Source organism: Dipodomys merriami, unplaced genomic scaffold (assembly GCF_024711535.1).
Source record: "Dipodomys merriami isolate MVZ:Mamm:240054 unplaced genomic scaffold, mDipMer1.0.p SCAF_28, whole genome shotgun sequence".
Lineage (NCBI taxonomy): Eukaryota > Metazoa > Chordata > Mammalia > Rodentia > Heteromyidae > Dipodomys > Dipodomys merriami.
In genome coordinates, this window is record NW_027204270.1 from 335,904 (window position 1) to 360,584 (window position 24,681).

At 52.7% G+C, this 24,681-nt stretch overlaps 1 protein-coding gene across 4 annotated transcripts; it reads right to left on the reverse strand.

Moving 5' to 3' along the window:
- Positions 1-422: 422 nt before the first annotated feature.
- Ube2j2 (ubiquitin conjugating enzyme E2 J2) lies at positions 423-21,867 on the reverse strand. 4 transcript variants are annotated; one of them, XM_070037127.1, is made up of 7 exons: positions 21,713-21,867; positions 16,908-17,038; positions 9,959-9,999; positions 6,939-7,041; positions 6,729-6,867; positions 1,914-1,994; positions 423-1,075 (listed from the first exon to the last, which is right to left on the reverse strand). In XM_070037127.1, the coding sequence occupies exons 2-7, from the start codon at positions 17,036-17,038 to the stop codon at positions 791-793; spliced, it is 780 nt and encodes a 259-aa protein (XP_069893228.1). In that variant the 5' UTR covers positions 21,713-21,867; the 3' UTR covers positions 423-790. The 4 variants fall into 4 exon arrangements, with proteins under 4 accessions (XP_069893228.1, XP_069893229.1, XP_069893230.1 ...); XM_070037128.1 differs by lacking the exon at positions 21,713-21,867 and adding an exon at positions 21,276-21,451; XM_070037129.1 differs by lacking the exon at positions 21,713-21,867 and adding an exon at positions 21,208-21,249.
- Between the last annotated feature and the right edge of the window lie 2,814 nt (positions 21,868-24,681).

The following is a 24,681-nucleotide window of genomic DNA, read 5'->3' on the forward strand; positions in this document are numbered from 1 at the left end:
CTTCCGATCACACACACTCTCTGACTGAAGGAAGCTGTGTCCTTCCCATCACACACACTCTCTGACTGAAGGAAGCTGTGTCCTTCCGATCACACACACTCTCTGACTGAAGGAAGCTGTGTCCTTCCCACCACACACACACTCTGACTGAAGGAAGCTGTGTCCTTCCAACCACACACACACTCTGACTGAAGGAAGCTGTGTCCTTCCCACCACACACACTCTGACTGAAGGAAGCTGTGTCCTTCCGATCACACACTCTCTGACTGAAGGAAGCTGTGTCCTTCCCACCACACACACTCTGACTGAGGCAGATCTCCTGGGCCCCTCTCGGGTGCCATCTTGTGCCCCACCAAGATGGCACCGATGATAGGTTCACGGCCCGGCCACCCCCACCAGGCCTGCCAAGAACACACACAGTATTTGATAGGCAATGAGTTTATATTTTTAAGTGACCAAATCTAATAAAATGAAAAACAAGTTTACTAAACAGGTCCAAAGACAACACAGGAGATAAGCTATAAAATCATAGCCTGAGGGACCCAGCCATCGACTGCCCCAGCAGACACCACACCACACGACACGGGGTGAGAAGAGGGAGCTGGACTCTTGCGTCTCCTTCAAATCACACATTTTGGTTTTTCGCTTTCTTTTTAGTGTCTAGAAAGTGAAACTTGGAAGTCTGGCGGGCGCTCTGGGCGGCGCGTCCGGCCTGCCCGCGTAAGCTCTCGGTGGCCTGTGAAGTCTGGCGGGCGCTCTGGGCGGCGTGTCCGGCCTTCCGGCTCTCCCTTCACTCTTGTGCTATGCTCCTCAGCACGTATTTGACCGTGTAGGCGAAGGCTGCAAACCCTACTATAACAAACAAGTTCGCCAAGGCGCCGCCCAGGAGTCCGTGGTGCCGGTTGGCCTGCGGGAGCCCCGCCAGGTTTGGGCCCGCCCCTGGTGCGTGCCCGTTGAGGAGCTGGAGCCCATTCTGGCCGCGGTGTGTCTCCCCATCAGGAACCACATCTGGCAAGGGGAGATTCTGGGGCCTGCTACTGAGTTCATCTTGTGCTTTCTGTTTTTGCTTAATTTCCTGGGGGGGAAGGGGGGAAAGACACAAGAAAGCTCAGTTGACATGAACGATGAAGTCCCTTCAGAAGCTAGAATGGAGTTCTCCAACCCCCGACACCACTACCACCACCTCCACCAAATCCTGACACACACCCCCAAAACAGGCAGAGCTCCTTACCCCATTTTATGGGTAAGGGGTAGAACAGGGTCTTTGAGCTGGGAGGAATACTGAACCAACCACCCAGGCCTGCACAGCCGTGAGCCCATGCCCCTCCTCACGCACACAGCGCTCTCAGCTCAAGGACCTGCAGCTGACGCGGTCCCAACCACTCCTGGTCTACGGCACTGCCCCAGAGCCCACCTGAGCGGGAGCTCCATAGCCCAGGGCCAGGCCCAGCACCCAACGCCACACACACTGTCCTCAAGGCTGTCTCTGCAGCACCGGGGATCCTGGAAGAGGACCCAGTCTGCAAGAGTGTGTACCCGTGGGCGTGGCAATACAAACACCCCGCAGACTGTAGCTCCCACAAGGGCCTGGAGTCCTGGAAAGAATGGAATCTGAAAGCTTTCAACAGAAAGGAAGAGTTTTTGCCAGGCACCAGTGGCTCACGCCTGTAATCCTAATTAGTCAGGCAGCTGAGATCTGAGGATTGCGGTTTAAAGCCAGCCTAGGCAGGAAAGTCTGTGAGACTCTTCTCCAATAAACCACCAGAAAACCGGAAGTAGCGCTGTGGCTCAAGTGGTAGAGCGCTCGCTTGAGCTGAAGAGCTGAGGGACAGCGCCCAGGCCCAGAGTTCAAGACCCACAACAAAAAAAAAAAAAAAGAAAGAAAGAAAGGAAGGAAGACTTTGCCTTCTTACCTCCACAACTTCAGGAAATAATTCACAAAAGACTTTATCTTTTAAATTGAATGCTAAACTTTGTGCCGCCAGCTGTCTTTTCTATGAAGAAAGAGAAAAGAAGGATCAGCCAGAGTGCTCTTTCTGATTTTCGTTGTTTTTGTTTTTGTAAATCAAGACAGTGAATTGTTGAAGAGAGTAAAGGGTAACCTCCGCTTTAAGAGACTGCAGGAAAATTAAGTTTAAAAGACTGCCATCATTAAGAAAAAAGTCATATGCACAAATATGGAATTTCAGTGTTCCTGTGGCAAAAATTAAGTTTCAGGGAAATTTTACTACATAAAGTCACCCTGAGCTACAAACTAACATGTCCACCCCCCTGCAAGTCACTAATTTTATTTACACTGATGACAGGTACACATGCCAGTCACAAGTCCACAGGTCTACTTGTTGGTAACAGCTGAGCCTTTCCAATAGGATGATTTGGAGATCCTTTGTACCAGACCCTTTCTCTTTCCGAGGGTTTCCGAAGGACCCTTGTTTTTATCCCAGGAGGAAAGCCCTTGTTATTTACAACAGATCTTAAAATATCATGATTAATCAGATCATCCAAGGGAATCTTAATTTGGCCATCAGATACAACTTCCTGTTTAAAGACTCTAGGCTGAAGAGAAGCATTCACAGACTCTGGGTGTCTTCTGGAAGGTACCCTGTGCTCGACTTTGAAATTCCGTCAATACCCGACCATACACACGATGAGGGCCTGGGGTCCTGAGGAGCTGAGCGAGTATCTGAAGCAGAGGACTCTGCTGACGGCCCCCCTGTGTGGCAGGGAAGGGCACTGTCACAGCTCACTGACTTGACCAGGGGCGAAGCTGCATCCCAAGGGATGACCAGCTTCTGCCTACCAGGCTGTCTGCTGTATTCTAACAGAGAACTAATTCTTCGAACAGACTGGCGGACAGGTGTACGCTGAAACTTCAGAGGTGACTTCACTTTTGTTCTATTTGGCTCATTTAAAGACAGCTTATTAAACCACTGTATGTGGACTGAAACCTTCCCAGGCTCTGTCATTTGCAAGAGTTCACAAACAGTCCCGTCACAGCTTTCTACCAGAGCCCGCTGTTTAGCAGGTCCCACAGGCTTAGGCTTTGACTGGCCCAAGCCCCGCACACACTCTGCTGTGCGGAAGAGGGCTGAGCCTCAGCTGGGCTGGAAGCTGCGCATTTCTTGCCTCCGCTCTCGTTCTCCTTGCCCTTCACCTCTGTTGTCTGACCGTGCCCTGGGGACTGCTGTTCCGGACCTGTTCATGACTGGGGAGCTGTTGGCTTGCATGATCTTTTGGTATATCTGAATGAACCTCATCTTCTACCCTCATCTGAGCTGACAAACACCCCACGGTGGCTTCTTTTCCAAATGTTTCACTTCAATGGGGTAAGCCATCTACTTCTGAAGAATAATTTTTGTCTTTCCCATTACCGTTTCCGTGCTTTTTAGAGCGCTTTTTCATTAGCTTACATCCGGTGTCCAGGGAAGGAGTTCATCGTGAAGTGCCACACATTTACACTATTTCAATCAACCTCAGCCCCTATCACATTCTCTGTCCCCACCCTTCCACAACACATTGCACCCTCCAGCAAGCTTCACAGCTGCACATGCTCTACTTTGACAGTATTCCAACCGCTCTATCCCCCAATGGCCCAATTCTTTCCCATGGTCCCATTCACCTCCTCTACCCCCCAATGGCCCAATTCTTTCCCATGGTCCCCATTTACCAACAGTCTATCTCCCAAACCCCATTAGATAGAAAGCTAATTCAACAGACTACTGTAGGGCAAAGCACTGCTGCTTTCCTACTGTATTAAAGCACTTGCTCTTCACACTGTCTCATGAAGCCTTATCTTTACATTAACAATCAAGAACATTAAACTTGATTTCTAACTAGGCGCCAGTGGCTCATGCCTGTAATCTTACTCAGGAGGCTGAGATCTGAGGATCATGGTTCAAAGCCAGCCTGGGCAGGAAAGTCTATGAGACTTATCTCCAATTAACCACCTGGCGCTGTGGCTCAAAGTGGTAGAACACAAGCTTTGAGAAAAAGCAGCTCAGGATAGTGCCCAAGCCCCGAGTTCAAGCCCCAAGATCAAACTCCAAGTTCAAGCCCCAGAACAAAAAAAATACAATAAAAAAGAGTGCTAGTAGTCTTGAGCAAAAAAGTGACAGCACCCAGGCCCCAAGTTCAACCCCAAGACTAGCACACATGCACAAAAAATGTAAGCTGAAATGACCTAACAACTCATTGGGGGGGGGGGGTTAGCAGTGCTATATGCCCTTTTCTGGCTAGCTACATCACTTGCCCTTAGTGGTATCCAAATCAATGTTTCTCCTAACTCAGTACATTCTGGTTTTGTGTGTGTGCTGATCCTAGGGCTTGAACTTAAGGCCTGGATGCTGTCCCTGAACTTTTTTGCACAAGGCTATCTACCACTTGAACCATAGCTTCACTTCCAGATGTTTTTTGTGTGTATATTTTTTATTGTAAAAATACTGTACAGAGGGGTTTACAGTTACACGAGTAAGGTAATGAGTAATTTCCTATTGAGCATTGTTGCCTCCTTTTAAAAAACCCTACCATCCCTTCCCTCCCTCCCTCCTCCCTCCCTCCCCCCCACCGAAGTTGTAAAGTTCATTTTCAACTTAGTGTCTCGCACACTTCCAGCTTTTTGATGGTTAATTGGAAAGAAGTCTCATGGACTCTCCTGATTGGCTAGCTTTGAACTGTGATCTTAAGATCTCAGCCTCCTGAGCAGCTAGGATCAAAGGCATGAGTCACCAGTGCCCAGCTTGGTTCTCTCTCTCTTTTTTGAGTAGTTTACTGGAGTCTCACAGTTTCCTGCCTGGGCTGGCTTTGAACCGCGATCCAGATCTCAGCCTCCTGAGCAGCTAGGATCACAGATGTGAGCACCAGCGCCGGGCTTAGTACATTCTTCAAGCGTAAGTGTGCTGAAGTGAGTCTTGACTCAATGCCTTGTTCTCTCTCTTGCTTTTTTTCACTTAAGGCTGACACCACTGCTTGAGCTATACCTCTACTAATGCCTTCTGCTATTGGAGACTAACAGTCTCTAGGATTATCTACCTGGACTGGCTTCAAAGTGTGATCCTCCGATCTCAGCCTCCTGAGTAACTGATTACAGATAAAAGCCACCAGCAATTGGCTTGGTAAGTTCTTTTACCAACCCACGGCTCCAAAAATCTACATTCTGATGGTCCTCATGGGCAAACTTGGAGGAGTCCCATCCTTTTCGTATCAAGACCTTCAGTAGCAGTAAGCTCAGAACTGGAAATAGGGTGACTCACTCCCCAGTAAGACCCAAAAGCCTCCTCTCAGGTTAGAACACATTGTCCTTACTGAAAGATCAGACTTATTAACATTTTTCAGCAGACCAACCTACTTCCCCTGAATAGTGCACGTTTGGCTAGGGCAACACTGGTGGGGAAAGGGGGGGGGGATGGGTGGAGAAGGGGTCCTGCCCCTTAGTGGTCCTTTCCATTCGAGCAATCCTTCCGACACGCAAGGGGAACCTGCCACTCTCCCCACACAGTCAGAGCCTCTTATGAACTTCTCAGACGGCATCGCCTCTGCTCTGCAGGGGGTCTGGTACAGACGGTGCCTGCGGGGGACTCCAACCCTTCAATACCTCCTTGCCTCTCGGACCAGGCGCCACACATTCTACTCCAGTATTCAGCTAGGCTCCCACTGTGTCCCCACGGACTTCTCTGAAATACCCTGCCAGAACAGCAGGCAGGCAAGAAGCAATAGCTCAAGGCAGTTCAAGGTAGAGACATGTACTGAACGAAAACCTGCTGGGAGAAATGTGGAAGCCCCACCTAAAGGACAAGAAACTGGGGCAGCAGGTGTGGAGACAAGCCACGTGCGGGCAGCACACCGGCTCTTCCCTGACGGCCCCGCTGTAACCCTTGCTACCAGGGGTGAGATCTGAGAATACCCACTCAAAGCCAGGCTGGGCAGGCAAATCCAGGAGACCCATTTCCCATCCACCAACAAAAAGCTACAAGTGGAGCTGTGGCTCAGGTGGCAGAGTACCACCTCTGAGCAAAAAAACAGAGCAAAAGGTCCGGAGTTCAAGCCCTAGTACTGGCAATGCACACACACACACACACACACACACACACACACACACACACACACACACACACACACACACACACACACACACACACACACACACACACACACACACACCAAGGAAGGGAGGGAGGGAGGAAAGAGGAAGAGATGGAAGGAAGGAGGGAGGGAGGGAGAGAGGAAAGGAGGGAGGGAAAGAAGGGAATAGATGGAACGCAGAAGTAGAAGCCAAACTGGTAAGGTGTTCCCTTCTAGTTTGAACCATGCTCCAAAAAAATCATCATCAACAAAAACACAGCTAATCAGCAAAATCCCTAGTAAACCCCAAACCCCTGTCCCAACCCTACCAGTGCAGCACTAGTCATACCGACACCTCTGTCCTTTTTTGAAAAACGTAAGTAAGGCAGATGTGTCCCCCATCCCGAACCTCTCAGAATCTCCTAAAAAGAAGCCGAGGGATGTGAGGCTTAGTTAGCATGGACAAAAGCAGGATGGAGGGAGAGGCAGACAGTAGACCAAGGGGCTCCATTACGGGCACCTGGAGCAAAGCAGTCTCCACAGGTGACCAGGAAAAGGGACCCTGGGGAACCTCTACCTGCTGAAGAAAAGGCAGCCTCACACCTGAGGGACAGCCGTCGCCCCAGGAGAAAAGGAGGGCCATGGTGTCAGGAGACTCAGACCCAACTCACCGTGAAGTCCGAAGTCTCTATGCTACCCAGAGTGGGACCCTTCTCCACCATGAAGCTCAGGAGCCCCGTGAGAATGGTGGAGACAGACCAGGCTGGGTTCCAGGTGTCTGGGTGGAAATCCGTGATGGAGAGACACAGCCTGTAAGACAAGGGCTCGTGAGCAGGAACACACACCCCAACACTCCAAGGGCAGCAGCCCCAGAAGCTTACCTCGTGTTGCACTTAAATCTTCCATTGGGGGTTATCATGTAAATACTAGGAGGCTTAAAAGGAAACTCTCGGGGGAAAATTAACTTTCCATGATAATAGCCACCTGCATCAAAACAGAAAGAGACATGTGGGCCTTGTAGTCGTTCACAGTGACTGCCTGAGTCCCAATCCCCTCCTGCCCACCCTTCCAGGACCATCCGAGTGGCTCAGGCGCCTGCTCTCAGCACGGCCTGTTAGTGTCTGACCACACCTCAGTGGCATGCCCTGAGCAGGCACACTGGGGTCCTCTTGAAGCCCCAGTAGGGAAGAGTCTACTAGCTGTACCCTACTGTCTGTGGCCATCTTACAAGTACATGCTGGCTGGCTCTGAAGGCCTACGAACCCCACCATGCATGTCATATACCCCGGACATACATGCCCAAGATGGAATCCTGCCAATTCCCCACCTAGCACTCTACTGGACACCTGGGCTTCCTTTGTACCCCACCCCAAGGACATACAGTGACGTTAACAGTAAAGGGCAGTGTGAGACAAGTGTTACTACCTACGAGGCCAGTCTGAGGGACAGGAGGCACGACACCTAGCACACGCACGCGCGTGCGCGCACACACACACACCCCTGATAGACAGGGGGCATTACACCCAGCACACACACACACCTGAGGGACAGGAGGCACTACACCTAGCACACGCACACGCACGCGCACACACACACCCCTGATAGACAGGAGACATTACACCCAGCACACACACACACACCTGAGGGACAGGAGGCACTACACCTAGCACACGCACACGCACGCGCACACACACACACCCCTGATAGACAGGGGACATTACACCCAGCACACACACACACACCTGAGGGACAGGAGGCATTACACCTAGCACACGCACGCGCACGCACGCACGCGCACACACACACACCCCCTGATAGACAGGGGGCATTACACCCAGCACACACACACACCTGAGGGACAGGAGGCACTACACCTAGCACACGCACACACACACACACGAGGGACAGGAGGCATTACACCCAGCACACACACATACATGTGATGGAAGGGGGCATTACACCTAGCACACACACCTGAGGGACAGGAGGCATTACACCTAGCACACACACACATACATGTGATGGACAGAAGGCATTACACCCAGCACACACACATACATGTGATGGAAGGGGGCATTACACCTAGCACACACACATGCATGTGATGGACAGAAGGCATTACACCTAGCACACACACATGCATGTGATGGACAGAAGGCATTACACCTAGCACACACACATGCATGTGATGGACAGAAGGCATTACACCTAGCACACACACATACATGTGATGGACAGAAGGCATTACACCTAGCACACACACATACATGTGATGGACAGAAGGCATTACACCTAGCACACACACATGCATGTGATGGAAGGGGGCATTACACCTAGCACACACACATGCATGTGATGGAAGGGGGCATTACACCTAGCACACACACATGCATGTGATGGAAGGGGGCATTACACCTAGCACAGACACATCCACACACGCACACACACACACGCACACACACACCAGTAGCAGCAGCAGAGAAATGGCTCAGTTTAGCAGAAGGTGATGGAAGAGCAGGCACCCCCACCTCCCGCCCTGCTGTGTGCGTAAAACACCCAGAAAAACCCGCAGTGAGCCTTCAGGTCACCAAGAACCAAGCACAAAGACATTCATGACACCAGCATTTTGCCTGTAGGGGTGAACAATGGTAAACACTGACTTGTGCTTTAAAGAAGACGGGTCAAACTGACACTTTTCAAGCACCAGGCAGAGGAGGGATCTACATGACACACAACTTACTGCAAATTAAAGGAGAAAAACAGGCAGGAAAAAGCTCTGTGGGTCAGCCCTGGTAGCAATTAGGAGAGCTAAGTCCTGTGTCCTTTCTAAATCTCAGTGCCCAATCCACACAAGGGCATCCATTTAGCTCAGAGACTACTCTGAGGCCTCTTATGATATTCTCCTTGGTTTTAGAAACAGAAGAATAAGGCTTCGCTGTATTGTTTATTCCAACTTAGATTTCCCAGCTCTAGCTGATAATAAATGCTGGTGAAACATAAATATTTACAGTCTCCCTAAAGACTTAAGCCTATCAGCCAGGCACCAGTGGCTCACACCTGTAATCCTAGCTACTCAGAGGCTGAGATCTGAGGATCATGGTTCAAAGCCAGCCTGTGTAGGAAAGTCCGTAAGACTTATTTCCAATTAACCACCAAAAAACCAGAAGTGGTTCTATGGCTCAAAGTGATAATATACTACCCTTGAGCAAAAAAGCTCAAGAACAGTGCCCAAGCCCTGAGCTCAAGGCCTACAACACACACACACACACACACACACACACACACACACACACACACACACACACACACACACACACACACACACACACACACACACTTTAAACATACTAATCAAAACAAAACTATTCACAGCTACTCAGGAGGCTGAGATCTGAGGATCACACACACACACACACACACACACACACACACACACACACACTTTAAACATACTAATCAAAACAAAACTATTCACAGCTACTCAGGAGGCTGAGATCTGAGGATCACACACACACACACACACACACACTTTAAACATACTAATCAAAACAAAACTATTCACAGCTACTCAGGAGGCTGAGATCTGAGGATCGTGGTTCAAAGCCAGCCCAGGAAGGAAAGTCTGTGAGACTCTTATCTCCAATAAACTACCCAGAAAACTGTAAGTGGTGCTGTGGTTCAAGTGGCAGAGCGCTAGTCTTGAGCTGAAGAGTCGAGGGACAGTGCGCCCAGGCCCAGAGTTCAAGCCCCACAACTGACCAAAAACAAAACTATTCAAATAGTCCTACAATTTGAATAAATATGTTCCAAATAAGTTCAATTTAACCACTGCATAGCCAAAATAAACGTATTTTCACATGAGATGTTTAATAAGCAAGAATTCAGACTTTGTTCTACTCACCTTCATAAGGAGTCATCTCAGGGCCTCGGACAACGTAGTGCCTGAGAGAGAGAAAAGAACATTATTTAAATGTGAAGGTTGTCAACTCTCCAGAACCTGAGTCGCTTCAAGGCTGGGCTTCAGGGACCTGCCAGAACTTCGCTCACAGTCAGTCAACAGCGACAGAGCAGCTGCCAGCAGCGCAGCCCAGGCCCTCCGAGGGCCTGAGCCTCAGCGCAACGGGGTCTCAAAGTCCTGTTCTCTAAGTTTCCAGAAGCAAGGTGCACCTTCCACATGCAAGGTCAATCTCTTTGTATTAACTTCAATTAAGATTATGTAAAAGGGCTGGGAAGGTGCTCAGTGGTAGAGCGCTTGCCTTGCATGCCTGAGGCCCTGGGTTCGATTCCCAGCACCACATAAGCAAAAAGAAAAAACCCAGAAGTGGCGCTGTGGCTCAAGTGGTAGAGCGCTAGCCTTGAGCTGAAGAGCTGAGGGACAGCGCCCAGGCCCAGAGTTCAGGCCCCACGAACGGACCCCCCCCCCCAAAAAAAAAAAAAAGATTATGTAAAAGCTGGGAGTTGGTGGCTCACACCTGTAATCCTACTCAGGAGGCTGAGATCTGAGGATTGAGGTTCAAAGCCAGCCCAGGCAGGAAAGTTTGTGAGATTCTTATCTCCAATAAAACACTAGAAAACTGGAAGTTACACTGTGGCTCACGCAGCAGAGTGCTCGCCTTGAGCTGAAGAGCTCAGGGACAACGCCCAAGCCCAGAGTTCAAGTCCCATGACCGACCAAAAAAAAAAAAATTATGTAAAAGTTTAGACTTCACAATTCACTAAGTTATACGAGGGAGACACGGAAAAAAGGGTCATGATATCAAGGCCAACCTGGCGAGTGCTGAAGCCAGGTGCTGTTAAGCTCACTGCTGTAATCCTAGCTATTCAGGAGGCTGAGGAGTTTGAAACCAACCCATACAGAAATTTGTTCATGAGATACCAATTAACCAGGAAAAAAAAGGGGGGCCAGAAATAGAGATGTGGCTTAAATGGCAGAACACTGGCCTTGAGAGAAAAAGCCAAGTGCAAGCACAGAGACCCTGAGTTGAAGCCCCATACCAACACCAATAGACCCCAACACACAAAGGAACTTCGTGTCTTCTGTATCACACACAGTCTAAGCAGGACACGACTGGCAGAGTGAAGGTAGTCTGCTGCCCCATGGTCAGAGGTCCCTGGCAGAACCAGGAACAGGCCTCAGAAGAGCTGTCCTTGAGCATGTGAAGTAGGGACAACTTGTGACTGTCCCCAGAGTCCTCCTCCCACAGAGCTCAAACTCAACCAGAACCAACAGCAAGGATACTACATACTCCCTCATACAAATAAACAAGGCGCTGGCTCTCAGTAGAAAGGCATTTGGGTCTTACAGGTTTCAAAGAAAACAGAAGAACCCAAAGCAGGTAAAACCAGCCATGACAGCAGTTACAAACAATTAGAGATCACCTCTCCATGTCACTCACCAAGACACACAGATAGTGGTTTTGGTAGTAACGGGATCATGTGAACAAGGTGCTAGCCAATGCTTTACAGGGATCCTCCGTACCCGAGAATCCGTCCCAAGACCACTAGGAGATATCAAGACCTACCAATGCTCCAAGAGCAGGTGGCTCATGCCTGTAATCCTAGCTACTTAGGAGTTTGAGATCAGAGGCTCACGGATCAAAGCCAGTATAGGCACAAGTGTTTGTAAGACTCATTTCCAATTAACCAACAGAAAGCTAGAAGTGGAACTGTGGCTTAAGTGGTCTGAGCAGAAAAGATAAGCAAGACTTCAGGCACCCAAGTTCAGTGTAACAAACAAACCTACAGAGGCTCAAACTCTTTATATAAAATAGTATACTAGGGCTGGGAAGGTGGCTCAGTGGTAGAATGCTCGCCTCACATGCATGAGGCCCTGGGTTTGATTCCTCTAGCACCACATAAGCAGAAAAAGCCGGAAGTGGCGCTGTGGCTCAAGTGGTAGAGCGCTAGCCTTGAGCTGAAGAGCTGAGGGACAGCGCCAGGCCCAGAATTCAGGCCCCACAACCGACAAAAATAAATAAATAAATTGTATACTAGTTCCACAGTACCTACATGTATACTTCACACTCTTGAAATCGCTTTTATATTACTTACAATACCAAAAACAGTAAAAATACTCTGTCAATAGTACTGTATTGTTTAGGGAGTAATTGTGTCTAGGATAGTCACAATCTTTCTTCTGAATATTTTCACTTCAGTTGATTAAACCCATGAAAACAGAACCTGCGGATACAAAGGGCCAGCTATGCTTTTAAAAAAGACTGCTGCCACGTTTTATTTCAGGGGCTGTGTGGTCTGGAGATAGGCACAACTCACTGGAAGCACGGTATCGCTTTCCTCATGTGAGAAGGCTGGGCAACACACACTCTTCCCCTGAAACAGCCAGCAGCCCGAAGCGGCAGAGCCTGGTCTGCCGCTTCAGAGGACGGGACTGGAGCTTCACAGCACTCAGCACCACCCAGTTCTCACCCAGAAACATCGGATCCGTTCCTCCGCTACGGGAAAGACCCTACAGCGGCAGAACTGTAACAGCTCAACACTGCCATCATCACCCTGACAAAAGAGTACACACAGCAAGGTTTGTGCCAAACCCAGGGGCCTATGGGACTGCCTCCCTCGACAGAGGCATGGAGCCACGCAGAGGCTCAAGCCGACAGAGACCAGACTGGGCTAAAAGTTTGCAAGACTCCATCTCAAAAGGGGCTAGAAACCAGGTGCTGGTGGCTCAGGCCTGGAGTCATAGCTACTAGGAGGCTGAGAACTGAGGACTGCAGTGTGAAGCCAGACCAGGCAGAAAAGGCCATTAGACTCATCTCCAACAAAGGACTCAGACAAGGACAGAAGTGGTGCTGTGGCTCAAGTGGTAGAGTGCTAGCTTTGAGCAAAAGCACCTTAGGGACATGCTCATGCCTTGAGTTCAAGCCCCAGGACCAGCATGTATGGGTGTGGGTGTGGGTGTGGGTGTGGGTGTGGGTGTGGGACAGGCCAGGCATGATGATGCACTACTGTTATCCCAGCAACAGGAGAAAACACAAAGGCTGGGTTACAATAACACATACCTGTCACTCACAGAGGAAGCACCAACGAAAGGACTGAAATCCAAGTAAGCCCAGGCATAAAGTGAGACTCTGCCTCAAAACTAACCAATGCAAAAAGAGCTGAAGATGCAGTTCAAGTGGCAGAGCACTTGCCTACCAAGCAGAAGACAGAGTCCAATCTCTAGTACTACCAAAAAACAAAAAAACAAAAACACCAGAATGTTGGGCTATGAATGTGGCTCAGTGGTAGAGTGCTGGCCTAGCATGCATGAGGCCCTGGATTGAATTCCTTGGTACCACATAAACAAAAATCAAGTAAAATTAAACAAAAACAAAAACATCCAAAAAGTCATCAAGTTTCTGATGAGCTTCCTGAACAATAGTTCACACATGACATCAAATCCCACTGATGGCTAACACTAGTGATTCACACCTGTAATCCTACTCAGAAGGTTGAGATGTGAGGTTCAATGCCAACCAGGGCAGAAAAGTCTGCCTTCATCTCCAATTAACCAGCATAGTACCAGACTGACAGTGTGACTCCAGTAGTAGAGCATCAGCTATGAAAGAGAGGCCCTGAGTTCAAGCCCCAATACAGGCAGGCAGGCAGGCAGGCAGGCAGGCAGGCAGGCAGGCAGGCAGGCAGGCAGGCAGGCAGGCAGGCACGCGCGCACGCGCACACACGCACACACACACACAAAGCAAAAACAACAAATGCCTTGCCGCCATGAATGTGAGGGTTCTGGAAGCCTCCGCCTTCCTGTGGACTTTACCCCACACACCTCTTTCCTTCTGCCGATTTTTCAGTCATTTTGTAGTAATAAATCATCCCCACCCCTTTGCACCAGTCCTGAGGCTTGAACTCAAGAGACTCATACTCTTACTTGGCTTTTTTGAATCACAGCTGGCACACTACCACTTGAATGAGTCCTCCGCTTACAGTTTGCTGGCATCTCAGATTTGTCTGCCAAGGCTGCTCCCAAACTGCAATCCTCAGCTCTCAACCTCCTGAGTAGGTAGGATTGTAGTATGAGCCACCAGGGCCCGCTCATAGTAATAAATCTTAACAAGCCCACCCAGCACATCACTGAACCAGCAGGCAGTCTTTGAGACCCCTAAGCTGTACATGGAGCAGTCTTACAGACCCCTAACCTGTACATGGAGCAGTCTTACAGACCCCTAACCTGTACATGGGGCAGTCTTACAGACCCCTAAGCTGTACATGGAGCAGTCTTACAGACCCCTAAGCTGTACATGGAGCAGTCTTACAGACCCCTAACCTGTACATGGAACAGTCTTACAGACCCCTAACCTGTACATGGAACAGTCTTACAGACCCCTAACCTGTACATGGAACAGTCTTACAGACCCCTAAGCTGTACATGGGACAGTCTTAGAGACCCCTAACCTGTACATGGGACAGTCTTACAGACCCCTAACCTGTACATGGAGCAGTCTTACAGACCCCCTAACCTGTACCTGGGACAGTCTTACAGACCCCTAACCTGTACATGGAACAGTCTTACAGACCCCTAACCTGTACATGGGACAGTCTTACAGACCCCTAAGCTGTACATGGAGCAGTCTTACAGACCCCCTAACCTGTACCTGGGACAGTCTTAGACACCCCTAACCTGTACATGGAGCAGTCTTAGAGACCCCTAACCTGTACATGGGACAGTCTTAGAGACCCCTAACCTGTACATGGGACAGTCTTACAGACCCCTAACCTGTACATGGGACAGTCTTACAGACCCCTAACCTGTACATGGGACAGTCTTACAGACCCCTAACCTGTACATGGAGCAGTCTTACAGACCCCCTAACCTGTACCTGGGACAGTCTTACAGACCCCTAACCTGTACATGGGACAGTCTTACAGACCCCTAACCTGTACATGGGACAGTCTTACAGACCCCTAACCTGTACATGGAGCAGTCTTACAGACCCCCTAACCTGTACCTGGGACAGTCTTACAGACCCCTAACCTGTACATGGAGCAGTCTTAGAGACCCCTAACCTGTACCTGGGACAGTCTTACAGACCCCTAACCTGTACATGGGGTAGGCTCTTCACACCATTAAGATAGTCCCACAAACCAAGGAGAGGTTAGCTACCCACGAATCCTGTCCCCACACCTGCCACTCTGTCCCAAGGCCGCTTTTTATTGTTGTTCCTGTGGTCAAGGAGCGCTCTGGTGCCACACAGACGCCCCTCAGGCCAACCTGCTAAAATCTACCCTTGGGAGCCACTCAAGGAAAACTCCATCCAATCTGCAAAATACTTTTTAGTGCAATTAAGTCTCTTCTCTGGATTGGGGTGGGAAGTAGTATATCCTAAAGAACAAAATATCTGAGGGGGTGAGGTGGGGGGGGGGGGAGTTGGCTGGGCACCGGTGGCTCACGCCTATATTCCTAGCTACTCAGGAGGCTGAGATCTGAGGATTGCAGTTCAAAGCCAGCCCAGGCAGCAAAGTCCATAATATCCAATTAACCATGAAAAAGCCTGAACTGGAACTGTGGCTCAAGTGGTAGAATACCAGCTTTGAACACAAACGCTCAGGGATAGGATGGGAAGGTGGCTTAGTGATAGAGGGCTCACCTAGCACGCTGAAGCCCTGGGTTCTATTTCTCAGTACCACACTGAAGTGGCACTGTGGCTCAAATGGTAGAGTGCTAGCCTTGAGCAAAGGAAGCTCAGAAACAGTGCTCAGTCCTAAGAGTGGAGAGAGAGAGAAAGGAGAGGGAGAAGATGGGGGAGAGGGGGGAGAGAGGGAGGGAAATATGCTCTTTTTGTTGTGTTGTAGTGCCTCACTCTCTTCACTCTCACTAAACTGATGTTCTATCAAGCAAGCCAAGGTTACAGCCTCACAGACTTTCCTGTCCAGGTAGGACACAAAAGACCCTCTTGATCTCAGCCTCCTGAGTAGCAAGAATTACCAGCATCTCAGTCTTTTTTTTTTGGGGGGGTCCGGTCATGGGGCCTGAACTCTGGGCCTGGGCACTGTCCCTCAGCTCTTCAGCTCAAGGCTAGCGCTCTACCACTTGAGCCACAGCGCCACTTCCGGCTTTTTTCTTTTTGCTTATGTGGTGCTGAGGAATCGAACCCAGGGCCTCAGGCATGCAAGGCAAGCGCTCTACCACTGAGCCACCTTCCCAGCCCAAGCATCTCAGTCTTTTACTTCATTTCTCACAAAACCATGAGCAAAACCACTGGTAATATGCATGTCCATAGAGATATGTGCGGTTCACAGTTTAACACAGTAAAAGAGCTACTATGTAATGAACACTTCCCACAGGCCTTTTTTTTTTTTTTTGATCAGTTGTGGGGCTTGAACTCAGGACCTGGGTGTTTGTCCTTGAGCTTTTCAGCTAGTTAGTCTCACGGACTTTCTTGCCCAGGCTGGCTTTGAACCCCAATCCTCAGATCTCAGCCAAGCCACTGGCACCCGGCTCCCTCAGCTCTCTTGATACCAGGAGTGCTGGACTGGATAAATGAACACTTTCCACAGGCTCTCTTATGTCAGGAGTGCCTGGCATGGGTAAAAATCAAGGGCTGAGTGTCAGGGTCCAAGGCAAGCCAGGCTGACTAGTAGCATTCAGAGCACACTGATCTGAACGGTGCACATCAGCAACTCCCCTGTGCCCAGAGCCTGGCGAAGAACCTTTCAGCCTAAGCCACCAGGACTCTGTGGCATCCTTAGCTTATCACCCACTGGGGAAAATTAAGAGACCAGGGACGGGGCTCCGGAGTATAGCTGAAGAGACTCAGACCTGCTTCCGCAGGCAGGTTGGTGGAAAGCTCACACGCACATGAGAGAGCAGGGATGAGGTGAGCAGGGGTGCAGGGCCTTACCATTCGAGAATATTTGAAGGGAGGGGCTCAGCACAGATGTAAGGCACCGGGTCTTTCTTAATACGAAGGTAGTCCTGCTTCAGCCTCTGTGTTGCTGTCGTTGGAGCTCTCTTATTGCTGTTGCTGCTCATCTATTAAAAACAAGCATCTCTATTTACCGAGAAAAACAGACATACAGTCTCCTCACCCATAACCGGCTTCAGCAGCAGTCCCTGACTTTCCTTTCTGCAGCCCCCAGCAATCCAGTACTGACCCAATTCTCATTTTTCCTCTCTCCTCCCACCTACTTCATTTATTCAACATACCTTACTGAGCTCTTAGCAAAGACACAGAGAAAACCATAAAGCCTCATTCTTTTTTTTTTTTTTTTTTTTTTTTTGGTCCAGTCGTGGGGCCTGAACTCTGGGCCTGGGAGCTGTCCCTCAGCTCTTCAGCTCAAGGCTAGCGCTCTACCACTTGAGCCACAGCGCCACTTCCGGCTTTTTTCTTTTTGCTTATGTGGTGCTGAGGAATCGAACCCAAGGCCTCGAGCATGCAAGGCAAGCGCTCTACCACTGAGCCACCTTCCCAGCCCCAAAGCCTCATTCTTGTTCTCAAAGAACTTTGATAAATAAGTACAAAGACATTCATTTAGTGGATTCTGGGAAAATATGAAGCTAGCCTGGACCAACCTGCACCATACAAGAGAGCAGAGGTACAGTCTTCTAACTCTTATGTTCAGTGACACCTTAACAACAGAGCTTTTCTGCCAAGGAAATTGGCAAGAACCATGTTCCTCCCCTGCCCTGACAGCCTGGCATCAAACATTTACCACCCTGGCCCTAGCTGACATCAGCAAAGGAAAAGAGAAACTATGAGGTAAGGAGACACAGAAATTCTGAAAAGATTCTGGAGGTACTCCCTATACAGAGGGGTGTGCCCGGGGAACCACACTGATGGCTGTATGGGGAGTCCAAGTACAGTAAGAGGAGGGGTGGGAATGGTTAGAGGCAAGTGTAGGCCCCAGGGAGATTCTAGGAACCAGCTTTAAAGCAGATCAATTTTTTTGTTAAAAAGGCTACTATGGCCAGGCGCCAGAGGCTCACACCTGTAAATCCTGGCTACTCAAGAGCTGGAGATCTGAGGATCATGGTTTGAAGCCAGCCCAGGCAGGAAAGTACCCAAGAGACTCTTAACTCCGATAGACCATTCAGAAAAAGTCAGAAGGGGCACTGTGGCTGAAGTAGTAGAGCACTATCCTTAAGCAAAAGACAGCAGCTCAGGGACAGTGCCCAGGCCCAGAGTTGAAGCCCCAGGTCTGGCCAAAAAAAGAAAAAAGAAAAAAGAAAAAGGTTACTGTGACTATACAGAGTGCAAGGGTCTGGTTCATGCCTGTAATCCTACTCAGGAAGCTGAGATTTGAGGATCACAGTTCAAAGCCAGTCTTGGGGCTTGAATTCAAGGCCCGAGTACTATCCCTGAGCCTCTTTGTGTTCAAGGCTAGCACTCTACCACTTGAGCCACAGCACCCCTCTTAGCTTTTCTTTTTTTTTCTTGTTTGTAGGTCATGGAGCCTGAACTCTGGGCCTGGGCGCTGTCCCTCAGCTCCTCAGCTCAAGGCTAGCGCTCTACCATTTGAGCCACAGTGCCACTTCCGGTTTTTTTCCCCTGCTTATATGGTGCTGAGGAATCGAACCCAAGGCCTCATACATGCAAGGCAAGCACTTTACCACTGAGCCACCTTCCCAGCCCCCTCTTAGCTTTTCCTAAGTAGTTTACTGGAGTTAAGAATCTCATGGATTTTTCTACCCAGGGTGGCTTCAAACTGTGATCTCACAGCCTTCTGAGTAGTTAGGATTGCAGGCAACCAGCTGTCAATTAACCATCAAAAAGCTAGAAATGAAGCTATAGCTCAAGTGGTAGAACACTAGCCTTGAGCAAAAAAAAAAAAAAAAAAGAAAAGCTTAGATAGGGTCCAGACCTGAATTCAAGCCCTGGAAGGGGAAAAGGAGGGAAAGGGACCAGATACCAGTGGCCAATGCACACAGCAGGCAGGCAAAGTGGGTGCACTTCAAGTGACAGAGTGCTAGCCTTCAGGGAAAGCACCGAGAACCCAAGTTCACGCCCTAATACTGGTGTGCGCGTGTGCACGCACACACGCACGCACGCGCGCGCGCACACACACACACACACAAAGGTCTCACAGACTTTTCTCCAGAGCTGGCTTTGAATCCCAATCCTTGGCTCTCAGTCTCTTAAGCAGCTAGGATTACAGGCTGTATGTGCTCAATCAGATTTACCCCATCACCTGGAAAGGTGGCTCATGTCCTTCCATGTGAATGACTGCCTCCTCATTACACATAATGTGAATGCAGGACCCCTTTACTTTTCCTATCAACCACACAGCTTCCTTCCCGTCTCCTCCCACAAAAGCCCTTGGGACCTTCCTGTAGCCAATCTGATCAACAACAGCAACACCATCCATCTACCCACCCTGATTCCAAGGGCCCAGACACAGCCCAGTCCCTCCATCTACCCACCCTGATTCCAAGGGCCCAGACACAGCCCAGTCCATCCATCTACCCACCCTGATTCCAAGGGTCCAGACACAGCCCAGTCCATCCATCTACCCACCCTGATTCCAAGGGCCCAGACACAGCCCAGTCCATCCATCTACCCACCCATCTACCCACCCTGATTCCAAGGGTCCAGACACAACCCAGTCCATCCATCTACCCATCCTGATTCCAAGGGTCCAGACACAGCCCAGTCCATCCATCTACCCACCCTGATTCCAAGGGTCCAGACACAGCCCAGTCCATCCATCTACCCACCCTGATTCCAAGGGTCCAGACACAGCCCAGTCCATCCATCTACCCACCCTGATTCCAAGGGCCCAGACACAGCCCAGTCCATCCATCTACCCCAGCAGTCTACCCGTGTACACAATGCACGTACACCCTTCCTCACATCCCTCAAAACCTGCCTGAGTTTCCTAATATCCAACATCCACAGGCAGAACCACCACCAAGGTATGTTCTTTCCTTGAAATGTTTGTATCTGAGGCTGATATTACACATACACAAACAATCCACTGGACAAAACAAATACATCTGTGTTTGGATCTAAGTGGCCAGAGCAGACACTTGGTGAGGGACAGTGGCCAGCCACAGAAAACAGTTAAAATGCATCCAGCTGAGCTACTCACAGGCACACTCCCTGCCCCTCTTCCATCCCATGCTTTGTAGCAAGGCTTCAACTGGGAGCTTTGAGCTCTTGCTGGGCTTTTTTGCTCACAGCTGGTATACCACCAGTAAGCTGGTATACCACCAGTACAGCATTTTGCTTGGTTAACTGGAGAGCCAGTCAGACTGTTCTGCTCAGGCTGGCTCCAAATCACAACCCCCAGGAATCAGCCTTAGTAGCTAGGACTACGGATGTGACCAGCTGGCTCCCAGCAGCATACTCACTTTTTCTTTTTTTTGCAGTGCTGTAGACCAAACCCAGAGACTCACGCATGTAAGCAAGGGTTCTGCCACTGAGCTGCAAACGCTATTCAGACACAAAATCTTTAAGGTGGTATTTATGATTCAACTACTTGGTTTCCGAAGCTACCTCTCCTTTGTCTCATTCAGAATAACGCTTTCTCTCATGTCCATCCCACAGAACTGCAGGTGTCTGTTTCTCCAGATTTTTCCCACTCAAAATATGATAGCAGGAAGATAGCAGGAAGAACAGGAGAAAAAAAAAGTGTGAAATTGCAGTAAGAAGACATTCCTCAAATCAGGTCTCCAGGGCTAGAACAAGTGTGTTATACTCAAGGGTACCCCCAAACATCAAAGATTAGTACGTTCACACACCCAAAAAGAAACTCATGGGAGGCAGCCTGAATCACTATTAAGACCACAGGTGCAGGGATGGAGGTGTAGCTCAGTGGACCGAGTGCCAATGAGTGAAGCATCAGGACTAAGTTCGAATCCCGGTCTTGGCCACGGGTCTTCCCAATCCCGAGTCCTTGAGCCACAGTAGCGGCTAACCAACACCTATCCCTCCCGTTCCTTTTTCCTCTGGACGTCCCTCTCTAGTGCACACACGGGTCAGGGGATGAAGAGGTGGAACCTTGACCCGACGGAGCAGGAGGGCGTGTGGCACGCCCGGGCCCAACACTTCCAGGGAAGTCAGCCGGCCGCGGCCGGGGGCGAAGGAGGCAGCCTCACAGCGCGTGGGGGCCCGCGCGCACACTCGCCCCCTCGATGGGGCTGTGGCCGGGGTGGGGGGCCCGAGCTCCAGGCACCCACGCCCACACCCCAGCCCCACTCACCTGGACGGGGCACGGGCCGGGGCCGGGGCCGCTGCCTACGAGCGAACACGCACATTTTACGCACTTACGTGGCTAGCGCTCCGGCGGGGCCTCCCGTGTCGGGCTGGGGTCTGCCCCGCGGGGGACTCACGGCTCACACACGCCCGCTCGGGGGTCGGGGCGGGGGGAGGCCGCCGCTGGGCGCGGGCTGCGCCCGGGCCGCCCGCTCCTCCCGCCCGCACTCGGCGCCGCGCCCGAGCCCGCTCGTTTCGGTTGGGAGTGGGAGGACCCGGGATTCTAACTGCTCCGGGCTCAACGGCAGCCCCTCCGCGGCACGGACACGTCCGCAGGGCGTCGGCAGGGCGTCCGCGGGCGCCTCCCGGACGCTGCCCGGGGGCACCCACCCCGCGCGGCCGCCGGGAGCCGGGCCGGGCCGCGGCGCCGCGTAACCGCCGCGTGCGCGCGCAGGAGGCCGGCGGGGCCGGGCCGGCCTACGAGGCCCCGCGGCCCGGCGCCGCGCGCTCACCTCTCCCTGTCGCCGCAGGTGGGCCGCCGCCGCGCTCGGGCCCGCCGTGGTCGAGGCCGGAGCAGGGTGCGGACGAGCGGGGCCCGCGCCGGAGAGCCGCACCCGCGCCGGGACCGAACCCACCGCACGCGCCGCCGCAGCGCCGCCGCCGCCGCCGCCGCCGCCGCCGCCGCCGCCGCCGCCCCAGCTCCCAAGATGGCCGCTCGAGAGGCGACACGGCCCAGCTTCCGCTTCCGGCGCGCTGTCCGCTGGGCAGCCGCTCTAGGCAGCCGGCGCGGGGCGCCCACATCTTTATGTCGCCGCCTACGTCAGCTAGCGTCGGAGGTGGGGCGGCCGGCGCGTGCGCACTGGCAGCAATGGACTGCGCGGGCGGGGCTGCGCGAGGCGGGGCGGGGCTGTGCGAGGCGGGGCGGGGCCACGCGGGGCGGGCGGATCGGGGGCGGGGCCACGGGGCGGGCGGATCGGGGCGGGGAGGGGCGGGGCCACGCGGGGCGGGCGGATTGGGGAGGGGCGGGGCCGCGCGGGGCGGGCGGGGTGGGGGCGGGGCCCATGGGGGCGGGCGGATCCGGGGAGGGGCGGGGCCACGCAGGGAGGGGCGGGGCCGTACGGGGAGGGGAGGGGCGGGCGGGGGCGGGGCGGGGCCGTCTGCAGGCCGACCTGCGGGTACTGCTTGGCCGTGAGGGTGAGGCGGGCCCCGCGGAGGGGGACCCCGGGTTTACCGCCCCAGCCCCCGCGGCCTCCAGCCCCGGGAGGACACTCGTGCCTGGGGCCCGCAGCCTCCGTGACACAGTTGCGGTGTTGATAACTGCGGGTCCACCCGGCCCGGTATGCTAATAAGCCCGTTATGCTAATAAGCTCCGCACTGGCCCGATCTGGATCTGCCGGGGTAGAGGGGCAGCAGGTGCGGCTCTTCTGTGGGGGCTGAGCTGACCCCTGGGGGGCTGAGCTGACACCTGGGGGGACTGAGCTGACACCTGGGGGGACTGAGCTGACACCTGGGGGGACTGAGCTGAGATCTGGGGGGCTGAGCTGAGATCTGGGGGGGCTGAGCTGACCCCTGGGGGGCTGAGCTGACCCCTGGGGGGCTGAGCTGAGATCTGGGGGACTGAGCTGAGATCTGGGGGGGCTGAGCTGACCCCTGGGGGGCTGAGCTGAGATCTGGGGGGCTGACCTGAGATCTGGGGGGGCTGACCTGAGATCTGGGTGGACTGAGCTGAGATCTGGGGGGGCTGAGCTGAGATCTGGGTGGACTGAGCTGAGATCTGGGGGGACTGAGCTGAGATCTGGGAGGGCTGAGCTGAGATCTGGGGGGACTGAGCTGAGATCTGGGAGGGCTGAGCTGAGATCTGGGGGGGCTGACCTGAGATCTGGGTGGACTGAGCTGAGATCTGGGGGGGCTGAGCTGAGATCTGGGGGGCTGAGCTGAGATCTGGGTGGACTGAGCTGAGATCTGGGGGGACTGAGCTGAGATCTGGGGGGACTGAGCTGAGATCTGGGGGGGCTGAGCTGACACCTGGGGGGCTGAGCTGAGATCTGGGGGGCTGAGCTGAGATCTGGGGGGCTGAGCTGAGATCTGGGGGGACTGAGCTGAGATCTGGGGGGACTGAGCTGAGATCTGGAGGGCTGACCTGAGATCTGGAGGGCTGAGCTGAGATCTGGGGGGCTGAGCTGAGATCTGGGTGGACTGAGCTGAGATCTGGGGGGACTGAGCTGAGATCTGGGGGGCTGAGCTGAGATCTGGGGGGCTGAGCTGAGATCTGGGGGGCTGAGCTGAGATCTGGGGGGCTGAGCTGAGATCTGGGGGGACTGAGCTGAGATCTGGAGGGCTGAGCTGAGATCTGGGGGGCTGAGCTGAGATCTGGGTGGACTGAGCTGAGATCTGGGGGGACTGAGCTGAGATCTGGGGGGACTGAGCTGAGATCTGGGGGGCTGAGCTGAGATCTGGGGGACTGAGCTGACACCTGGGGGGCTGAGCTGAGATCTGGGGGGGCTGAGCTGAGATCTGGGGGGCTGAGCTGAGATCTAGGGGGCTGAGCTGACACCTGGGGGGCTGAGCTAAGATCTGGGGGGGTTGAGCTAAGATCTGGGGGGACTGAGCTGAGATCTGGGGGGCTGAGCTGAGATCTGGGGGGCTGAGCTGAGATCTGGGGGGGCTGACCTGAGATCTGGGGGGCTGAGCTGAGATCTGGGGGGGCTGAGCTGAGATCTGGAGGGCTGAGCTGAGATCTGGGGGGCTGACCTGAGATCTGGGGGGGCTGACCTGAGATCTGGGGGACTGAGCTGAGATCTGGGGGACTGAGCTGAGATCTGGGGGGCTGAGCTGAGATCTGGGGGGCTGAGCTGAGATCTGGAGGGCTGAGCTGAGATCTGGGGGGCTGAGCTGAGATCTAGGGGACTGAGCTGAGATCTGGGGGGCTAAGCTAAGATCTGGGGGGCTGAGCTGAGATCTGGGGGACTGAGCTGAGATCTGGGGGGCTGAGCTGACACCTGGGGGGCTGAGCTGAGATCGGGCCCATCCCATTGTCCTTTACCTTCCCCTCCATTTGCCTAAACATAGTCACCTAGGCATGCCCTGCGGGTGGAGGGCAGCGGGGAGGCTCTTCATGGAGAAGGTAGACAGGAGGGTGGCACCATAGGACGAGGGCCAGCTGCATGGCGCAGAGGCAGCTCAGGGCCCTGTCTTCCCCTGAGAGTCCACTGAGAAGGGGGCAGGCGGGACTGCCCCTGGAGAAAAGTCCACCATGAGATAGGACAGTCATCAGCCGTGCAGAGCCGTGCTGGCTGCCTGTGGCAGAGCACATGCAACTCCAGGCCCTTGGTTGAGACCCTGACTGCCCTCAGTGTCAGCCACAGGTCAGCAGGTGACGGACCACTGACAATAGATAGCCAAGACCAAAGACTAGCAGCAAGCAGTGGCTATATCCACCCAAGTCCAGCCCACCAAGGGCCCCTTTGTTGGGGTCTGGGCA